Source organism: Heterocephalus glaber, unplaced genomic scaffold (genome assembly GCF_053883595.1).
Source record: "Heterocephalus glaber isolate CG9 unplaced genomic scaffold, H.glaber_assembly_v1.0 deba00001781, whole genome shotgun sequence".
Lineage (NCBI taxonomy): Eukaryota > Metazoa > Chordata > Mammalia > Rodentia > Bathyergidae > Heterocephalus > Heterocephalus glaber.
The window spans coordinates 11058853-11080436 of NW_028258467.1; the positions used below are offsets into that span (position 1 = coordinate 11058853).

The window sequence follows — 21584 nt, forward strand, 5'->3', positions numbered from 1 at the left end:
ACTCAGCAAGTTCAACAGAAAGAGATTTCTAACCAGGTGAGTATGGTGGCACATGCCTGTAATCCCAGCACTCTGGGAGGCTGAAGTTCCTCTGGGAGGATCACAAGTTCAAGCCCAGACCAGGCAACTTAGTAGCTTAGACAGAGCTTGTCTCAAAATTTAAAAAATAAATAAATAAATAAAAGCTCAGTGTAAAGGCCCTAGGTTCACTCCCCAGTATGGAAGAGCAGAGGTAGAGGGGAGGAGAAGGGAGAAGAGAGAGGGAAAGAGGAAGGGAGGGAGAGAAAGGCTTCTTCTCTGATAGTTCCACCAAAAGTCCCAGAGGTGCTTCTCATTAGATAGTTTCAACTAATAGGTGGCCAGCCAGGGACTGATTGGCCAGTTCTGATTCATCTACCTCCCCCTGAAGCAGAGGGAAAGGATCACTTGAGAAGGAGGAAGGTGGATCCGGGGCGGGGTGGGGGTGGGGGGCTGGGCTGCTGTGGATAGCAGACTGCTAGTCAGAGGAAAAGATACCTGCTCCAAAGATACCTGACTTCAGGTGCTCCTCAGTCAGTCTCTGCAAGCGTCTGGGAGTCCCAGGCACCTCCTCGCTAGTTTGTCTTCCCTTTCAAAGATCAGCTAGGGGTCTATCTACCTGAGAATTCAGCCCAGCAAGACTAGAGAGTACAGTCCCGTAGCCCCCTGTCCCAAGACCCTTATCTGACAGAGGAGACAGGACCCAAGGAGGGCAGGAAGAAGGAAGGATGACAGCAGGCTATGGACGCTGTTTACAGACAGAAAGTGGCTTCTTCCTGCCATCCCTGAGGGGAGTGCTGCCTGGCTGGGCTCCCACAGGGAGGGTCCCCAAGAATGCCCCTCTGGCCTCCTGCCAAGCCCTCCCGCCAGCCACTGGGGAACAGCTGGAGAATTCAGAGGTTTTCCAGTACCAACCAGGCTGTGGTCCCAAATGCAGATCTTGGGGAGCAGATACCTGTGTTTCTATATGGGACGCCCTGGCCCTGGGTACCTCACAGCCCAAGGCAGGCATTACAACCCCACCCCTTCCCCAGGCTTCAGGAAGCTGGGTGTGATCTAGGGAGGAGGCAGCAGATGAGGTCAGAATCCCAATTTTTTGGGACCCCCTTATCTCCATCCACCCTTACAAAGCCCTCCTTATTAGTAAGTGAAATGCCATATAAGAGTCTCTTTAGGAAACTTTGCTCTGTTGGATATGTAATTAATCAACTAAAAAGAGCAAGCCAGCCGCTTGCCATATGAGGAGGCAGATCCCAAGGTCCAAGCCCAGCTCTGCCACTCAGGCTGCACGGTATTCAGGCAACTGGCTTACACCCTGTCCCTTGGTAGACTCCCCTGTAAAAGGAGGCTGAGAGGGTCGGGGATTTAGCTCAGTGGTGCCGCCTCCTGCCTTGCAAGCGCTAGGACCCAAGTTCAATCCCCGGTACCAAAAACAAAAACAAAAAAGCAAACCTCTGTGCAGCCCTGTCCTGCACTTCCTTTTGAAATCCCGTAAGCAGATTTTTCGGGGGCCCCTAGCCGCCCACCCAGAGCTCAGAGCCTGCCTCTGGGAATCTGGCTCGGGAAGGCTGAGAGAGAATCCTGGGCTCGGGACCTGCTCCAGGAGGCGTGCCTGGGCCTGCTCACTCTCGCTCACGGGGCCACCCCCAGGTCACCCACTTGGCTGGCCTGCCACCCGCCAGGTCGTGGGCCAGGCAGAGACTTCACAGCCTGTCTTTCCTCGCAGGCTCTGCTTACAAGGCCTGGAAAGTCCACCCTGGTCCTCCCTGACCTGCCCCAAAGGTCAGCACTCTGAGCTGCCTCCGGGGAAGGGGAGGCCACAGCCACCGTCCCTGGGGTAAGTGGCAGCTCTGGGGTGCCCTGCGCGCTGGCCACTCCGAGCCAGCGAGAGTGGGCGTCAGGCACACAAGCCCTCAGTGTCCCCGCTGCGTCCCTGCCCTGAGAGAGGTCCCTTCTGTCTCCAGGGGTGGACCCTGATTACCCCTAGGCCCCAGGGGTCGCGCCTGGCCCCCACCTCCCACCCACTGCCTTTTGTAAACCTTGCGCCCCTCCTCGGGAGGGTGGAAGGACGGGGGCTCGCAGCCCGGGTGTGGCGCGGCGATACCTCGTGCCCGGCCCTCCCCGCCCAGCGGCCGCGTCCAGTCCTGAAGCGCGAGGAGCAGCCCGAGGGTACCTGGCCCGGTGGGAAGCCCAGAGGGAGGAGATCGGGCGCGCGCGAGCGTGTGTGTGTGTGTGTGTGTGTGTGTGTGTGTGTGTGTGTGTGTGTTCGCTGTCCGGGGTGCGGCTCTCTCGAGGCTCCACCAGCCCCTCCTCCCCCATCCCAACGGTCCTGCGCCCAGGAGCCCCGCACCCGGCTGCGGTGATGTTTGCAGAACCCCGAAATGGAGCAGTAGGACGGGGTGAGAGGGGGCGTCACACTTGGCCGGACCTGGGGGGCAGTGCGGGCGGGGGTCCCAGCGGAAGGGGAGGGGGCGTCGCGCGTTGGGGGGGGTGCGTGAAATGCCCCTCCTCCTCGTGATGGCTCTGAATGACGCAGTTGTTGGTGGACTCTGTTCGCTCTCTGGGGACTCGGAGTGGTCACAGTCCCTCTGCCTCTCCTTGTAGTGAGGGGGCCTGGATGCCCAGGGGAGGAGGTGGCCCGGGGCTCCTTCTGGCCCTGTCCTGGGCCCAGTTCAGGTATTATTCTCTCTCTCTCTCTGTCTCTCTGATTCTGTTCCCAGGGACCTCATGTCCACCTTGGGATTCTCCTCCTGTGCCAGTCTTGCGTCTACGGGGTAATAAATTCACCTGGAGGCAACTTAAAGTTAGTTGTTGCAGCTAATTCCATTCATTCTGAGTCATCCATTCATTTTGAAAAAATTTCTCAAGCCTGACCACGTGCAGAAGACTGGGCAGGACGGATGCAAAGTTGGAGCACTAAAGGGAAAGGTGGCATCCAGAGAGTGGGGCTGACAACACCCAGCCCCATCTCTAACACCAAGGACACCAAAGGGTCAAGGAATCTGTATTAAAAAAGAAAGGTACTTCGAGTGACCATTGTCAAGGCTGTCTGGGAAGCTGTCCTACAGGGTGAGAATTATACTGGGCTACACACTGGGAAGGAAAGGATCTGGGGGTGCGGGGACACTGTGGGGATAGGTAAGGCTGACCTGGGAAACTGACAGAGCTGGGAGCTACGCATAAGGCTGTGAACTGGGCAAACAAGGGTCGAACATCTTCTTGGTGGCAGGAATAGCATGTGCAAAGGCCCTGTGGTGGAAAAGTGGAGCCCAGGAGGAAGGGGGAGGTAGAGGAGTGGATCAGAGTTAGAGTGTGTGTGTGTGGGGGGGTGTCAGACAGCACTGGGGAGCCCTAGAGGAGTTCTGCACAAGAGAGCTGCCACAATTGGTGCTTTTGGAAGGCTTCTCATTTAGCAGAGACGTGCACTGAGCGTTAGGCCCCATGCCAGGTTTGGCAGAATCAGGCTTCTCTCCCAGATCCCTCCTTCCTGGGGCCCCAGGCAGAGGGGGCAGGGAGCCCGAGTGAAGATCTGGCTTGGCGCCCACCTGCTAGCATGCCCTAGATGGTGGGCAGCCCAGAAGGATCCTCTGTTCTGGTTGCACTGCCAAGAACCCCCCGGGTCCCCCTCAGAAGGCAGTGCCAGGATCCCACACATCCTCCACCCACCTTTTCTGGCCCAGAGGGGGCCACTTGCCAAGATGCTAAAGGGAGGCACACAGGAATCAGAGGAGCAGACATGAGCCCCTTGAGCAGACACCCCTTCACCTGGACACAGGGCTCAGCTGAGCTCCCCAAACCACTTCGCACACTGTGTAGTCTGGGGGTGCAACTGGGGAGCAGAGTGGCCCCTGCCCCTCCTCAGTTCTAGCAGAGGCTGATGGGTAGGCAGAGGCAGGGGCAGAACCAACGAACAACACCCAGCTGGCTCGGTTTGGTTGGCACAGAGCTGGGCAGGTGCCAGCACTTCCACAATGGGGGTGTGTGTGAGAGGAATAGGGTGTGCCTCATTTGCATACAATGTGGACAGCCAGGTGTGTGCACACGGGTGTGTGCATGTGCGTTACCTACCGAGGCCTGAACCCAGGGTCTTTGCACAGCTGCATCCTCAACCCTTTTAAAATTTGAGACAGAGTCTTGCTAAGTCACTAAGTGGCCCAGGCTGGGCTCAAACTGATCACAGATCTGGTCTCTGCCTCGCAGAGTGCTGGTACTACAGCCCATCTCCTCTTTGGTTAGAGTTAGAGCTCCAGAGCCAGATTCTGGAAATCCAGAGACAATAGATATGGCAAGGCAGGAGGAGGGCCACTTCCACCCTGCAAACTAGTGAGAATGTGAATGGGATCATTTCCGGGGAAAGACAAGTCCACAGAGGAACTTTTGAGCAACCAAGTTGGGGCAGGTAGTGGGTGAGAGGGGTCGTATCCCACAGGCACTTTCTGTCTCCGTCCATTGCAGGGGTGATCGGCCCCTTCATTACCCTCCTGGGACCCTGGGACTCCCTTCAGAGACAATGTTGGGGAGCCTCTTCCTCAGCGTGGCTTGGCCATGTTGAGTGTGGATCCCTGAGTCCTGAGTCTGAAAGATGCCCCCTCTTCGTTAAGCTCAAGTCTCAGAGCCTCAGAGCCTGCTGAGTTCCAGCTATGCTGATCTCTGTGGCTCAGACTTCACAGGTATCATCCCAGACAGCCCTCGCCAAGCTCCTGTGAGTGGAGACTGGTACCACTTTGCCCATTCTGCAGATGAGGAAACAGAGGCTCAGAGCCTTTGAGCTTCACACGGTCACTCAGAGTGAGCAGGAGAGCTGAGATGTAAGTTTAGGCAGCAGCTTCTGACTTCCAGAAGCAAGCACTGTAAACTCCTGTGCTGGCCCACAGGGAGGGGGAAGTGTCACCTGTACCCAGGGGCACCGCGGGTTGACAGGACACACAAGCCCCAGCAGCCCCAGGTGGTGCCCAGGGCAGAGCTGGACTAGGGTGAGGTGAGGGAGATGCAAAGGCTAAGGAGGCTCTTGGGCTCTGGCAGTCCTGACTCTAGTCACAGGTCCCTGCAGACGAGGGCCTCACTCGCCTCCCTGTGGCTGCCTAGGTTCATTATAGGAATTTGAAGACTCTTTCCTAAGCTGCAATCAGAGTTTCCTTGTATCTGACGGACACGTTCCAGAGCATACGCTGCAGCTTCCTTAGAAAGGTAGGGAATGAGATTGAAGGGGGGACGGGGTTGGGGCGTCTTTTCTTCAAAGGAGATAATGGGATAATTAGCCATTTTAAAGTGAGCACATTTCTGTCTAGTACAAACCATTTTCGTGACCCACACCCACTAAATGGTTGCTTTCTTCCCCTCTCCGTAGACCTGTTTTTGGTTTTTGTTTTTTGTAGCACTCAGGATCGAACCCACGGCCTTTCCACTGAGATTCATCCCCAGCACCCTTTTTCTTATTTTTATTTTTTTACGTTGAGATAGAGTCTCGCTAAATCTCTAAGTTGCCCAACTTGGGCTGGAAGTTCTGATCCTCCTGCCTTAACCTCCCAAGGACGCTGGGATGTACCGGCCTTCACCACCACACCTGGCTCCCCTAGAGCCCCAGGCACCTCCCCAGCTGCACCCGGGTCCGGGTCCTGCCAGGCCCGCCTGCCGGTTCCCGGTGAGGCTCACCCCTTTGTCAGGTGGGAGGCCCACTCTCTCTTCCTCTCATCCTCACGACAGGCTTCCACATCTGCTGAGACCTCTCCCAGAACGCACTGCCAGCTCCTAACCGGCCACCCTCTTGGCTCTGGCTCTGTCCCCACTGGGGTGTCCACCCCCAGCCTGCCCCCGGAGGAGCGCCAGGAATCCCAAGCAGCAAGGCTGGGTGTGGAGGAGGGCGGGTTGCTGTCTTCCGGACACAGAGAATTCCAGCCCTGATCACAGCACGTCTGTGTCCGGGTCACATGGCACCAGAGAAGGGGCAGCAGGAGGCTTCAGGCCCAGCCCAGCCCCATATCAGACCAGGAATGCTGTGTGTTTCCAGAGGAGGATGGGGGCTCCCGAGGCCCCCTAGGAATGTTGATTGTGTGCTTTGAACCTGCCTCCCATTCCTGTCCCTCCCCCCTTGAGGGGACCCTTGTCAAGAGCGCCCTTGGGAACCTTGGGAGCAAACAGCCAAGACTTTGTGTGATGGTGACGCACTGACATTTCTGGGCAAGGCAAAAACAATGCAGCCACCTCCCTTGCAGAGCCTGTGGCCTGAGTGGCCGCAGTGTGGGGTGGGGGAGTAGAAGCGCCAGTGGGGACCCCCGGGGCATAGGGAATGAATGCTGGCACCAGAGCCAGCTCATCCTAGCTGTGTCACTGAGCAAGTGACCCAGACTCTGCCTGGGGGTGGGCAGGGTTCCTACTTCACAGCACAGGCGTGGAGTTCCGGAGTTCCGTGAGCTGAGTCAAGCCCTTGGCATGTGCCAGCATTCCAGCTGCTGATGACCATTGTTTGTGTTAGTATCTCCTTGGAGGAAGGAGAAGTGTCCTCCCACACTCCACCTGCATGCCTCTAGGAACTTGCCGCTGGGCCCCCAAACTCCTTGCTCATCCACTTGTTCAGGAGATAAATACTAATACTGGTGGTGTAGCAATCTCACTGGAGGCCCTGGTTGGTCAAAACTGTTTTCCCCTGGAATATTCAAGAGCCAAAGGTCTGTGGTGAGACTCCTGTCACTTATGCTGCCCGCCATGACTATTAATCTGACTGTGAACAGTTTATATCGGGGAAGCATAGTCTCACAGGAAGTCAATTGAACAGAGGTCAAAGGGCCTGGTCCTCATGCCAAATTTGTCTCCACTATAATTGTCTGACACACTTAAGTCCCTTCTTGACTCAACCCTCTGGGGTTCAATTTTCTAAAGGAACCAGACTGTTCCTTTAAGACCAAAGGGTCCCTATGGGGCCATAACAAGGAAGAGTAACAAAGGCAGCTCCTTGAAGGGTCAGTAGGCAACATCTGTAAGTGAAGCAGGACAGACATGTGGCAATAGGGAATGGTGGGACTGTGGCAAAATGAATGCTGAAACATCGGTCTATCAGCTATACACAGTTCCCTGGTCATAGTATATATTTCAAGATGCTTGATGTCTAAATAAGATCATAAAATTAAACCTACTGCTCCCACTGCAATGCTGATATAACTGATCTGAGTGTTCAACAGCTAAGATTTGGAGACCAGAGCTAAAAAGATAACTGGGTTAAGAGGACAGCCAATATTTTGGTCCTGGGCCTCCAGGATTAACAAGGACCACGACACGAAGGGACATCTTCTACAGGATCCTATAACTTTGGTGAGTCACCCAACCTCCTGCACAGAGAGGTTGTGGGACAGCAAAGAAAAAGAATCAGCCAGTACGTAGTATGCTAACAAGGAGGGTCATCAGAGAGAGAACTATCTCCCAGGCTTCCACAGGAAGCCACATGATCAAGCAAGACCATGGCCCATCCTGGTGACTGACACCGATGGAGGAGTCAAGAGGCTCTGCACACGGTTCTGAAAAACCACTGAAGAGCCTTAACTGACCTTCATAGACAGCAAAGGTTCATTTTGATTAACACCGGTCTCACTTTAACTTGGTCTTAAATACTCAACAAAAAAGTATAACCAAAAGATGTATAAAAATAATACCATAATAATAAAGGCTAGATATAGAAAGTGGGCTCCGATCACTGCCCCTACTGACAGTTTCTAGCAATACTGTAGTTTACCACTGTCATGGTTCAACGAGGCTGAAAAGCTACATTGGAAGCTATAAAAAGCTCAACAAGAGTCTTTAAATTCCTTAGGTAAAATTATCTTTCAAAACCATCAAAATCTCCATCTTCTTACAGCTAAAACTAGAGGGATGTATCACAAAAAAAATCAGACTTATAGATAATCCTTATAGATATCCTGCTGGTTATTATCACTATTCCAATCCCTCAAGAGCGGTGTCTGGATGTGGCTCTTTTCCCCAGTCTGCCTTTCCATTCTAGGGCTCATGCTTTGGTCATACGTGCTTTAATCTCTTGGTAAAGTTTGTTATTCTCACCTAGAGACTGCCACCCTCAAGTGATCATGCAGATGGAGGCAATGATAAATGTCCCTGACTCCTTTTACTGGGCTCCACTAGCTCAACCTTCTGAAGGGAATTCGTCACTGCTAAAGCCCAACTTGACTTCTATCCAAGGGCCCCTTAGAATAGCTCTCTGCAGTCTCCTCTACACCAACTCTGCTCACCTCGAAGCAGCTAGATTGAAACTTTGCCCATTTTCCCCTAACCACAGTTAGAGATAGCTCTTCTGAGGGGGCATATTATAAGCAGCTAAGTTAGATAGAAATTAACATACAGTCAGAGAGGAATTGGACTCTTAAGAAAGTCAGCATAAAAACAAAGACATCAAATTGTGGCTGGAGGTACATCTGAAGAAGTCCAGGCCTCGATATAAAGATGCAATGGGCAGGCCTACATGCCTCCCTAAGGGATAACCAATAACTTGAAATTATACTGTAGTTAGCACTTGGTCCAATAAGTCCAGATAGGTAGGCATCAGTCACCTGGGTGGATGACCAGAGCATCTGGATCCATCCCTTCTCAAAATTGCCTTTGTTCTTTCCCTGTACCTTCCTATGTGACTCGCTTCCCTATTGGATCAATATTAGCTAAGTGGCCATAGTTGTAATTCTATAGGTTGGTTTTAGTTTGACCCACATTATACCTGAGTTGAGACTTTGCTGTATAATTTGCCCCTGACAAAGGTCCTTGGTAGCAACCCACTTTGGGTCCCTCCTGTCTGTCAGGAGGAGTCCTTTCTCAACAAATTTTTCCTACTCTTAACCTCTGTTGTCCCTTAAAATTCATTCTTTGATATTCAAGGGACAAAAACTTGGTGCATTTGACATCTAGCAGGTTGACAGTTACAGTTCTCCTATAGAAATCCCATTACAGATTGTTTCATTGGTAAATGTTTGTAGTACATACTGCTTACATTCCTTGTGTGGTGTAGGTACAAGTACACAATGCATCTTAATTCCTTTTTCATCTCTTTGCCTCCCCTCCATTGCCCTCTCTTCATCTCTTGATCCCCTTCCTATGTGAGAAAGATCTATTTCCCTTCTTCCTATTATCTATCTTTTTATTTGTAATTTGCATTTCCTATATAAGAGAAACCATGTAATATTTAATTTGTGTGTCTGACTTATCTCACTTAACATTATGATCTCAATGTAAATCCATTTTTCTACAAATGACCCAAGTTTATCTTTCTTTATGGAAGAGTAGTACTCCATTGTGTGTAAATATCACATTTTCTTAATCCATTCATCTGTTGATGGGAGTAGAGACTGTTTCCAAGATTTAGCTATTATGAATTGTGCTGCTATAAACATGGGTATGCACGTATCACTGTAATATGATGTCTTTAATTGTTTCAGGAAGATACCTAGAAGAATGGCTGGGTCAAATGGAATTACTAGTTTTAGTTTTTTGAGGAATCTCCATAATGATTTCCATAGTGGTTGTACTAGTTTACATTCTCACCAACACCACAGAAGAGTTCCTTTTCCCCCACAGCCTCACCAACATTTGTTATTATTTGATTTCTTAATGATGGCCATTCTTTCTGGGCTAAGATGGAATCTCAGTGTTGTTTTAATTCATATTTCTCTAATGGCCAGTGATGTTGAGCATTTCTTCATATATGGTCATTTGTACATCTTTTTCTGTGAAATGTTTATTCGTTTCACTCACTCATTTTGATTGGGTCTCTTATTTGGGGAGGTCTAATTTTTGGGTGAGTTCTTTCTATATTCTAGATGTTAGTCTTCTGAGAAACAGCTGGAAAGCTTTTGCCAGTCTGTAAGCTGTCTTTTCCCTCTGTTGGTTTGTCTTTTGCTGTGTAGAAGCTTTTTAATTTGACACAATTCCATCTCTTGATTCTCAGTACTATTTCCTGTGCAACCAGGGTTCTATTCAGAAAGTCCTTGCCTATGCCTATGACTTCAAGAGTTTTACCTATTTTATCTTTCAGCAGGTGAAGTGTTTCTGTTTTAACATTGAGTTAATCCATTTTGATTTTAGTTCAGCACACAGTAAGAGATATGAATCTAGATAAAATCTTCTGTGTGCAGACAGCCAGTTTTCCCACCACCATTTATTAAAGAGGTTATCTTTCCTCCAGTTTATGTTGTTGACCCTTTTTTCAAAAATCAAATAATTGAAAAAAATCAAGTAATTGAATGTGCTTAGGGTTGTTTCTGCATCTTTTATTCTGTTCCATTGCTCCTCATGGCTATTTTAGTGCCAGCACGATGCTGTTTTTATCACAGTAGTTTTATGAAATAACTTCAAGTCCAGGATTGTGATGCCTCCTGCTTTGCTCTTGTTATCCAGGATTGCTTTTGCTATTCTGAGTCTCTTCTGGTTCCATATGAATTTTAGATTGTTTCCTCCAGTTCTGTGAAAAATGCTGTTGGTATTTTGATTGAGTTTGTGTTAAACCTGTGTATCAATATTGGAAGTATGGCCATTTTGACTATTTTGGTTCTGCCTATCCAAGAAAAGGGAATAGCTTTCTGTTTTCTGATGTTCTTTTTGATTTCCTCTTTCAGAGTGCTGTAGTTTTCATTGTAGAGGTCTTTCATTTCCTTAGTTAGATTAATTCCTAAGTATTTGATTCTTCTTAGTGTTATTGTGAATGGTATTTTTCCCAGTTTCTTTCATTATTAGTGTATTTTGTGTCCTGCTACTTTACTGAATTTGGTTATTATTTTAAGAGCCTTTTGGAGGATTGTTGGAATCTTCTTGGTAGAGGACCATGTCATCTGCAAATAAGGATAATTTGATTTCTTTCTTTCCTATACATATCACTTTTATTTCTTTTTCTTGTTTAATTACTCTTGCTAATGTTTCAAATACCATGTTGACCAGAAGTGGTGACAGTGGACATCCTTGTCTTGTTCCTGATTCTAGAAGGAAAAGACTATATATCTTTGATTGAGGCTTGGATCCATGCCCATCAGACTTATCAGTCCCCACATCTTAGACTTCCTTTCTTTCTCATTTTTCTCTCCCTCCAAAGCCTCTGAATTTCTAGCACCAGCTTTGCTGTTCAGAAACATGCTTAAATGCTTGTTCAGGCCACAGGAACAGAAGGCTGTAAACATGCATGATCTCTCTCTCTTTCTCTCCTCAGGAAGTGATGAGTTTCCTGGAGCCAGCGGGATCACATCCCTCTGAGCCAACAGGGAAAGCAAACACTCAGCTGGGAAATCCTCCTCTGTCTCCACTCAGTGCCTCCCCCTGGCAGGGAGTCAGCTCTTGGGGTTGTGCTAAGATCTCCTGCCTTGGCCATGTCCGCAGCTGTGGAGACATCCCACAGAGCTGCAGCCAGCTCGCCAGCTGCTAGCCATGGTGGGGCTGCACCTCACTTGGCCCCTTGGCTGGAAAGAGCACAAGGGGTTGAGGGGCTCACTTTCCCTGCACCCAAGTGCAGCCACATTCTGTCTCCTACAACTCAGAAACCAGCCACAAGAGAACCCCAGGCGTTAGTATACGCGGGCTTGGCTGTTTGCTAATCACTCAATAAAGTATTCATGGGACACTACTGTGTGCCAAAACTGAGGGTACAGAGGTGACTGCAATCTCAGGGAACCAGGTTCCCTCTACTTGGTCCCCTCCCAAGCTCACACTAAGCCTCTTAGGCACCTGTTTTAAAAATTCTTATGAACAAGCATCCAGACCGTATTTTTGTTTTATTTTTTATTTGTTTTGTTATTTTTTAGTACTGGGAATTGAACCCAGGGCCTTTGTACTGAGCTACGCACCCAGTTCTTTTTGTTTTTAATTTTGAGATAAGATCTTGCTAAGTTGCCTGGGCTGGGTTTAAACTTTTGGTCCTCCTGCCTCACCCTCCTAGAGCGCTGGAATGACAGGTGTGTGCCACCACACACAGCTCACACTGGTTTCTAAATACCATCTCCTATAAAAAAGAACCAGGAGGCCGGAGGGCCTGGGCCTGGGCCTGGGCCTGGCTGGCAGGACTCAGGGCACCCAGGAGCACAAGGGCCCAAGTGGCTGGGGTCCACCCGCGGGGCTGGGCTCTGGGTGGGTGTTTTGTTTTGTTTTATTTTGTTTTTAGGTGATTATCTTCCCTTCTTTCCAGTTGGTGACTAAGAACGGGAACAAGATGCAGCTTGCTACTGGCAGCACTTAACAGTGAAGATTTGCTCATGTGTAGTTACCAAGTGCCCAGGAGTCAGAAAACCTGTACTGTAGTCCCTGATTCTGCCACTTCTTGGTTGACTTGACCTGCCCTGAATCTGTACCCTCATCAGTAAAAATGAGGTAGTGCTGATATATCCAAAATTTAGTGAAGCAGCAAAAACAATATATGCAAGCCAGGCATAGTGGGGCATGCTTGTGACCCCAGCACTTAGGAGGCTGAGGCACTTTTTATCATCTGTGGAAGCATCCCTGTAATTCATTTTCCCTCACTGCATATTAAGAATAATATCAAATTGAAAAGATATGAATATCCTTAAAAAATAAAAAGGAAGATTTTACACCTTTCTCATTATTTAGATTCCTCTGGGATAAGCAGAATTGCAGATGGAGTCAATGGAAGTTTTTTGGATCATTGTTACAGTGCCTCTTCTATGAGACAGCCAGACTTAAAATATTTTGAAAATAAAGATGGTGATTTGGATGCTGAGATATCAAATGACCTCCCAAAATTTGCAGAAGGAATCAAGGCCAGAAACAGAAATCAGAACTACCTTGTTCACAGTCCCATGCTTAGAATTCTAGAGCACATTGCCTTCTCTGCAGAAAAATCTGCTGATGTTGAAACTGGTGATGAAGAGTGTGACTCACCCGAATCCATCAATCAGAAAACTCACGAGGAGAGTCCTACAGAAGTCCACACTACTGAAGATGTTCCAGTTGCTGTGGATGTGCATGTAATTTCAGAGGATTACAATATAGAGACAGAAAACAATTCCTCAGAAATCCTCCAAGACCAAACTGATGAGAGACACCTGCTAAACTTTGTAAAATTCTTAACAAAAGCCAAGTTTTGAATGCGACTGCCCAGCAGAAATGGCCTTCACTGAGAGCTAATAGCATTGGCCTCTATAAATGTGAACTTTGTGACTTCAACAGTAAATATTTTTCAGATTTAAAACAGCATGTGACCCTAAAGCATAAAAGTGTCCGGAGTATGCAGGGAAAGTTTCTCTACCAGCGTGCTTCTGATTGAACATACCAAACTACACGAAGAGGATCCCTACATTTGTAAATACTGTGACTATAAGACAGTCATTTTTGAGAACCTCAGTCAACACATTTCAGACACCCATTTTAGTGATCACCTCTACTGGTGTGAGCAGTGTGATGTGCAGTTCTCCTGGAGCAGTGGGCTATACCTACACTTCCAAGAGCACAGCTGGGATGTACAGAACTTGTGTCAGTTCTGTGAACACAAAACTAATGATCCAGAAGACTTGCACAGCCACGTGGTAAATGAGTATGCATGTAAATTAATAAATTTAAGTGATAAGTATAATGTCTTAGTTACTTTTCTCATTGCTGAGACAAAATATGACACCCAAAGTTAAAGAAGGAAAGGTTTATCTGGCTCACAGTGTATAGAAGTTTCAGTCCATAATCAGTTGGCTCTAAAACAGGGTGGCATCACAGAGGAGAAATGGTTCATGGTGGGCAGAAGGTAGCAAAGCAACAACGCAGATCTTTCTATCCCTTATATCTTTTTTTTTTGTGCTAGGGATCAAACTCAGGTCCTTAAGCCTGCGAGGCAGGTGGTGAAAACACCAAGCTAAATCCCCAGCTATCCCTTATATCTTATCCAGGCTACTTCAGGGAAGTAACATTCACACCATTAATCCTAGTGCCTTTGAGCCTAACATTGCACCATGAATCAATCCCAGGATCACACACTCTAGATCCAGCCACTGCTGAAAAAAAATCCCACCTATGACTGCATGAGAACTTGAGGGGATATCTAGACATAAGCCATAATGTATAACAATGGAGAACATAAACAGTACAGCCTCTTAAGCAAAATTACTTTTGACAAATGTAAGAACTTCTTTGTATATCAACTATGTGATTTTTGGAGTAGGGTTCATACAAATGTTAACAGGCATGCTGCTACTGAACATTAAATAAATTTATAAATATATTTACTAAAATATTTACTCATGTTTGTCATGAATGTGGGAAGGGCTTTTCAAGTATTCCAGAATACTGCAAGCATTTAAATTCACATTTATCTGAAGGGATTTACTTCTGTCAGTATTGTGAATATTCAACAGGACAAATTGAAGATCTTAAAATTCATTTGGATTTCAAGCATTCGGCTGACTTACCTCATAAATATAGTGACTGCTTGATGAGGTTTGGAAATAAAAGGGAATTAATAAGCACCTTCAAGTCCATGAGACAGCGATTATTTTCTTCATTTTTACTGATATTATGCAAAATAATAAATTCAACTTTTCTGGAAATGTTAAAATGAATGATCTTAAATACAACTTACAAGATTTGTCTTTAACAAATAATAAGTTTTTTTATTGTCCATATTTCTTGGCACTGCTACATTTTTCAGTATATAATTATACCTTCATTGTAGTATTTTAAAAAAAAAAGAACCAGGATCTCCAATGACTAAAGTTAGAACAAGTTGAGCACTGATATAATGCTGGATTAAAGCTCAAACAGATGATAGGATAAATACATAAAAGGAAGTAAAGGGAATTCTTTTTCCCATAAGAGTTGCAAATAACAAACACAGATGCTCCATTATCTACAGGAGGCAGAGCTGGATGTCCCACCCTCAGTTTGTGCTGAGCTTACAGAGTTTTCCAAAGAACCTCTCATCTCAGGGGAGTAACTTTACCATAGAGAAACTCAGCAGCCACCACTTGACCAAGTGATGGAGGCTGACGTTGCCTGGGATGTTGGGTGGGCCTCATGTGTATTTCACCTAAAAGGGGCTTTCTTCCTCCAAATCCATCCTCCCCATCTGCCTTAGTTACTTTCTCATTGCTGGGCCACAATAACTGACATCCACAACTTAAAGAAGGAAAGGTTTATTTTGGCTCACATTTTGTAGAGGTTTCATACACAACCATAGTCATCTGGCTCCAAGGCAGGGCAGCACGGCAGAACGGCATGGCAGTGGAGAAAAAGCTCATGGCAGGGTGGCCAAAGGAAGAAAACTATCAAGGGAGGAAGGAGAGAGATAAGACCCACCCAGTTCATGTTCTCAGTGACCCCTCTCCTCTAACCAGGCTTCACCTCCCAAGATCACACTTAGCTATAAACTCATCAGTGGATTACCCAGTGAACAGTATTATGCCTCAATTACCTCCCAAAAGCCCCACGTAGGAGCACATGGGGCTTTGGGTGGACATCTAAAGATAAATCATAACATTCCGTCACTAGCCCCCAAAAGACTCATGTGCATCCTTTCGTGAAAAATGTGTTTAGTCCGTCTCTAATAGCTGCCAAAGTCCTAGCAGTTTCAGCAGTGCTGAAAAGTCCAAGTCCAAGGTCTCCTCTGAGATTTAAGGCAAACTCTTAGCCGTGAGCCTCTATAAAAAACATGAAAAGAAGCATAAACACCGGCAACATACAAAGGCACGGGGTAAACATTCTCATTCCAAAAGGGAGAAATAGGGGGACAGAAAGGAATGGGACCAAATCAAGACCTACAGCCAGCACAAAAACATTAAATCCTATAGTTCCATGTCCGGCACCTGGGGCCAGTTGTGATGAGATGTGAACTGCAAAGGGCTTGTGTGGCCCATCTTCTGCAGCGCTGCGGTGATTATAGCCCTCATGGCTTCTGTCTTGGGCTGGCTTTGCTCACTCCTTGTGGGTTTCCTCAGATGACCCACGTTCCTGGCTTTTCCAACATCCTAGGTCCTCTGCAGCACTTTCAGCTTCATACTCACAGCTTCACACACTGCCCTCTGAGGGGCACACTGTCTGGCCTCCCAGAGTTTCTTCTGAAATCTGGGTGGAGGCCTTCCTGACCCCAAAACTCTTGCATTCTGCATGCATCTAAACCCAGCACTACGTGGATGATGTCAAGATCTGCCACCAGTTGGAGCAGTAGCCAGGTTTTCTTATACCATGGCTATAGGAGGTCTGAGTGCCAGGATGGCTAAGCACATGAATGGAATCCTGAGGAGCAAGTTCTCTAGGTAGCTGCCATTTTGGAGCATGCTAGGGCTCTCTTCTGAAAGCAAAGTCTTTCAGTTGTTTTTTTTATTTTGAGCCTCCAAAGGATGGAGCCTTATTGGTTCCTCACATTTCAAGGCATTTCTCCTATATTCCTGTGTGAAGTATTTGCAACCAAGCTCTCCTTTGGTCCATCTTTGCAGGTCCCAACTTAACACGAGCTTCCTTTCTGGTGAAATTGAAAACTTTTAAAATCACTCAGCTGTGCCACTTGCTGTTGATTCTCAAGATATAGCTGGCTAAAATTCCCCAGCAGTAGCCATGCCAATGCTTCAACATTAGACTGGCTTGAAACTTCTTCCTCAAGATAATTAGTCCACTCTTCTTAATCTCAGTCTAGCAAATTTTCTGCCAAAGCATAACACACATGACTTGGACTCCAACTGTCAATGCAGTCCTTGTCCCCTTAACCTCCTGAGCCTAGTTTTTTAATAGCTGCATTTTTCTGAGCTCTGACCACAATCTCCCACCAAGCTTGGCTCACAGCATTTTAGGACTGCTTCTTCAGCTGACATCTCCAAATCTTTTCAAACTTCTCTTGCAAATCTGTTCCAAAGGTTTCTGAACCACACAGGTCATCACAGTAATGACCCTACTTCTCTGGACCAAAATTAATATCAGTTAGGAAGAATAGATTTAATATGAAATATAAGATATATTAAGGAGTTAGAAGGTAGGCTTACATGGCCCCCTGCAGAGTTAGGTGTGGAAAAATGCAAAAGAGTCACCTGTGTGCTGGAGAGCCAGAGGGTCCAGTCCAAGGTCAAAGACCTGGAGCTCACTGCACAGTGCCATGTGAGTCCATATCTGGAAGTCCAAGGGTCTGTGTTGGAAGGCTGAAGGGTCTGCACTGGACGCCTAGAGATGGACATCCAAAGGTGACAGTGAAGACCGGAGCTCCTCTGAAGAAGCAGAAGCCAGGCTTCCTTCTTTCCTTTTCATTCCATCCAGGCTAGAAGCCTATTGGTCGGTGCCACCCACATACAGGGTGGGTCTTCCCTCTTCAGAAAGTCCATTATCCAGACACACTCAGAATGGTGCCAAACCAATCAGCTAGGCTTTTCTTACCCTAGTTGACACCACCGTTAACTGTCACACCATCTAAGCATGAGAAAGCATCAGACGAGCCAAAATTCAGGCACATTCTACAAATAACGGACAAATACTCTTGAAAATAGTCAAGGTCACCAAAAACAAAGAAAAACTAGGCAATCGTCAGAGCAGAGAAGACTGAGGACACTCAAGGTCTCAGTGCAGTATGTTGGCCCAGACTGGATCCCAGAACAGAAAAAGGACATTGATGGAAAAAGGGGTGAAATCCAAATAAGTTCTGGAGTGCAGTTGACAGCAACGTATCAGATTAATTTCATAGTTTTGACAAATGCTTCATAACTAATGGCTACGTGAGATATTAACATTCTAGGAAACTGGGTAAAGGTCTAAGGGAACTCTAGGTGTTGTCTTTGCAACTTTTCTACAAATCTAAAACTATCATAAAGTAAGAAGCTTAAAAAGCATTTCTTCTTGATGAAAAAAGGAATACACGTTCATTGCATAAAGTTTGTAAAATTTGCACGTGAGAATCCAGCAGATGCTTACCATTCGCTCTATTAACATTCTGATGGATTTCAACAGAACCTTGCTTCCTGGGCACTTTTGACACAACTAGAAACAGGTTTCAATCACCATTTCCTACCCTGTTTTTGGTAAACATCATTTTTTAACTACTTGATAGTCCATGGCTTGATTGTGTTATAATTTACCTAGCTGCTCTCTCTGCTGCGGGACATAACTTATAGTGATTTCCTGATAAAATAAAACTCTAACAAATACATCTGGGTCTGCATTTGGGATTGTTGTCTAAAGATAAAGCCTTAAGAAAGACACTTATAAAGCTGAGGCAGGAGACTGCAAGTTCGAGCCCAACTTGGGCAACTTAGTGACTTAGTGAGACCCTGTCTCAAAAAATTAAAAAAGATCTAGGGATGCAGCTCAGTGTGAAGACTCTGGGGCCTGTCCCCAGTACCACACACAAAGAAGACATTTATAAATCAATGAAGGTGGGTATTTTTAAGGCCCTACATGCATATTATCAATTCACTTTCCGAAAGAGGGTTCCATGGTACCCAGTGAATGGCTTATTTCAGATGCCTGTCTCCTAAGGGCTTACTTTATTCAACTTACCTCCCCAGGTTCTGGGTGTTTTGAATAGCCTCTCTTGCAACTTTCCCTATACTCTCAACATGGCTTCTTCCGGTTCTGTTTGCCCCTCTATGCATTCACAGTCCCTCCTTTGGTCCTGTGCCTGCTCAGCACCACATCCCTCCATCAAACTCCTTAGTATTTAAGACCTTTACTCCTATATCCCCAGCTACAGCCTCCAGCCTCTCTCTTCTTATAATCCGTGGTATGCATCAGCTGCATTCTGTTTTCCCATTCATACACTGATGAATGAAAGTTGATTTAGGTGGCTTCTGCCTTGTGATAATAATTACATCCACATGCAGGAGTCTAAACCTCTTCTTTCAATTCTTTTGGCTGTGTATCTAGGAGATGAGCTGCTGTGACACAGGGTAGTTTTATGTCTAACTGTCTGAGGCAATTCCACTTCTTCCTAGAGTTCCCCCCAACTTTCACTAGCCCAGAGAATTGGTTTTGTCTCCTTTTTCCCCATAGCAATTTATAAAACTGATATACCAACACAGGGATACAAATTCAGGACTTCTGACTCCAAGTCCTATTTTTTGGCACTGTCCTACAGCGATGACTATCACCTCCACCTCACACTGACTGCATTTCATAGATGACACATCCAAGTCAAGGCCACTCAGCAGCTAAGTGACAGAGCTGGGCTCTGGATTCTGAGTTCCAACTATCTCTGTAATCCTAAATGGACAGATGGGAACAGAGGGAGGAAGGAAGGAGAGGAGGGAAGAAGGAAAGGAGGAAGGGAAAAGGGAGGGAGTGAAGGCAGGAAGGGCGGGAGGAAAGGAAGGAAGGGAAGGAAAGAAGGAAGAAAAAGAAGGGGAGGAGGAAGGGAAGAAAGGCAAAGAAGGAAGAAAGGAAGGAAGGGGAAGAAGGCTGTCTCTTTTATTCCCGGAAAAGCCCCAAGCCTCACAAGATCCAAGGTCCAGAGATCAAAGTTTGCCTCCCCGCAAGGCCTCCTATGGAGTATCCACAGCAAGGAGGGAGCTCCAGGAGCTTTGATTTGAGCACATTTATTTTGCCTCTTTATCTATATTTTGATGATAGGAAGAAAAGAGAAAATGACCCTTGTATTTTGTTTCCAGCCCTTTCAAACTTCATGCAGTTTAGCAAACTGGGGCAGAGCAGGGGGTCCAAGGGCCCATGCAGGGGACAGCACAGGTGTAGCCAACCAGGCGAGGGGTGTTGGGGAAGGTCTTGCGCATGGCCATGCACTTCTCCTTGTCGATGCACAGGGTGTTGGCCTTGATGGCCAGCTCATGTTCCAGCCGTGACTTGGTCATCACGAGCAGCTGCAGTGTGTCCTGTGCCTCCCGCAGCCTCAGCTTCAGGGTCTGCAGAGTGTCATTGATGGTGAACACCTCATTCACAAGCCTGGGAAGTGGGCGGAGGATAAGGCATGGTTTATTCAGCCACTCAACAAAGACGCACTCACTGTGCAGCGGAACTGTGCCTTGTGGTGACAGAGTATAGTGAGTAAGACCAACAAGGCCCAGGCCTGGAGGGGCCACCAGGTGACAGTGCAGGGGTCACCAGGGTGACAGGTATAAAGAAGAAGCAGGATGGGAGACACAGTGTGCTAGTCAGCTTGCTGTGGCTATGACGAAACGCTGGAGAAAACTATTTTAAAAGAGGAAAGGTCTATTTTGGCTCACAGTGTCAAAGGTTTCAGTCCATGGGCGGCTGGTTTCCATGGCTTTAGACTTGTCTGAGGCAGAAACATCAAGGCAGAATGGTGTGATGAAGGAAAACTGCTCACTTTATGTAGGCCAGGAACCAGAAAGAGGGATAATGAGCCAGAGAGAAGGCCTGGGGACCAGATCCAGTCCCGAAGTTACCCTCCCATGACCCACTTCCTTTCACTAGCCCCCATCTGTTTCCATCACCTCCCTACAATGTCTCAAATTATGATCTCATAATTCTAATGAGTTAGAGCCCTCGTGATCTAGTCACTTTCCAAAAATCCCAGCAGCAACCAAGCCTTCAACACGATGAGTCTTTGGGGAGACCTACTGGATCCCAACTATGAAACAGGATAGGAAACACTCTGGTGGTTCCTCAGTAAGGTTAGAGGTAGGGCTATCAGTGATGGTGAACCTTTTAGAGCTTTCAGTGATGACAAACAGCCCGCTTCGGCAAGCGAGCCATAGGTTCACCACCACTGGTAGGCGATTCTGCTCCTGGACTCAAAGCAGGTGTTCACATCAGCAGGTGATGAATGCTCACAGCCGCACTCTTCACAGGGCCCACAGGTGGAAACAACTCCAATTCCTGTTGAGAGGTGAATGGATGAGCAAAAAGCGGCGGCATGTGCAAACTGTGAAATATTTAGCCACAATACAAAGAGGAATTTTTTGTTACATGTATTTTAAATAGGGTTTTGGCTATTTGGAAATACGGTTTTTGCAAGTGACAAACAGGGCCAGCCTCATTCAGATATGAATGTTGGGTGCACTGGTGACTCTTGAAGTCTTGCTCAGTCTCCATTACTCATGGGGGCTCCATCACCAGCAGCTTTGAGTGTTGGCTCCTTAAGGCTCACTGGTCCACACACCAGGGAATAATGGCTCTTGACCAATCAGAGTGCTCCTCCCAGCAACCCACAACCAATGGCTGACTGACTCAGATACCAAAGGCTGGCCCTGCCTCATGGTGGAACAACTCTGGGGTCAATTCAGGCATAAGGCCAGGCTACCTCAGTCCCCTTCTTTGCCTCTGGAGAACTTTCCAAAAGCCCCAGAAAGGCCTCTCTCAGGAGGGGACCTTGGAGCAGAGGGTAAAGATGAGTGTGCCCAGTTGGGATTTGAATTTGTAATCTTCCTGTCCTTTCCAAGTGCTGGGAAGGACAGTGGATTTCTAAGGAGAAGAGCACATACAAAAGCAAGCTTTTGTTCCCACTGTCCTAAGGAGCTGTGGAAGAAGATGAAATGGGAGGACCTGCAGGCTGCTGGGTAAAGACTCAACTGCAAAGGGTAAGCACAGGGGTGGGAGAGTGGCAGGGCTTTCCATGATGGCCAGGCGCAGCAGCTTCATAGTGTCCCTCAGAAAGGTGTCTCCAAGTCCTAACTCCCTGAGCCGTGAGTGTGGTGTTATTCGGAAAT

The 21584-nt window shown here is 47.3% G+C and overlaps 1 protein-coding gene and 1 pseudogene across 2 annotated transcripts in view; one reads left to right on the forward strand and one right to left on the reverse strand.

Moving 5' to 3' along the window:
• Positions 1–1674: 1674 nt before the first annotated feature.
• Positions 1675–14052, forward strand: LOC106007780 (zinc finger protein 639 pseudogene; annotated as a pseudogene). The gene is made up of 2 exons (XR_015447926.1): positions 1675–1855; positions 12176–14052. The product of XR_015447926.1 is annotated as a zinc finger protein 639 pseudogene (transcript).
• Positions 14053–14588: 536 nt separating this feature from the next.
• Positions 14589–21584, reverse strand: part of Tekt5 (tektin 5) — a 63267-nt gene continuing 56271 nt past the window's right edge. The window contains 1 exon segment of the mRNA XM_021244289.2: positions 14589–19857. Coding sequence (XP_021099948.1) covers positions 19590–19857 — 268 coding nt within the window. The 3' untranslated portion in view covers positions 14589–19589.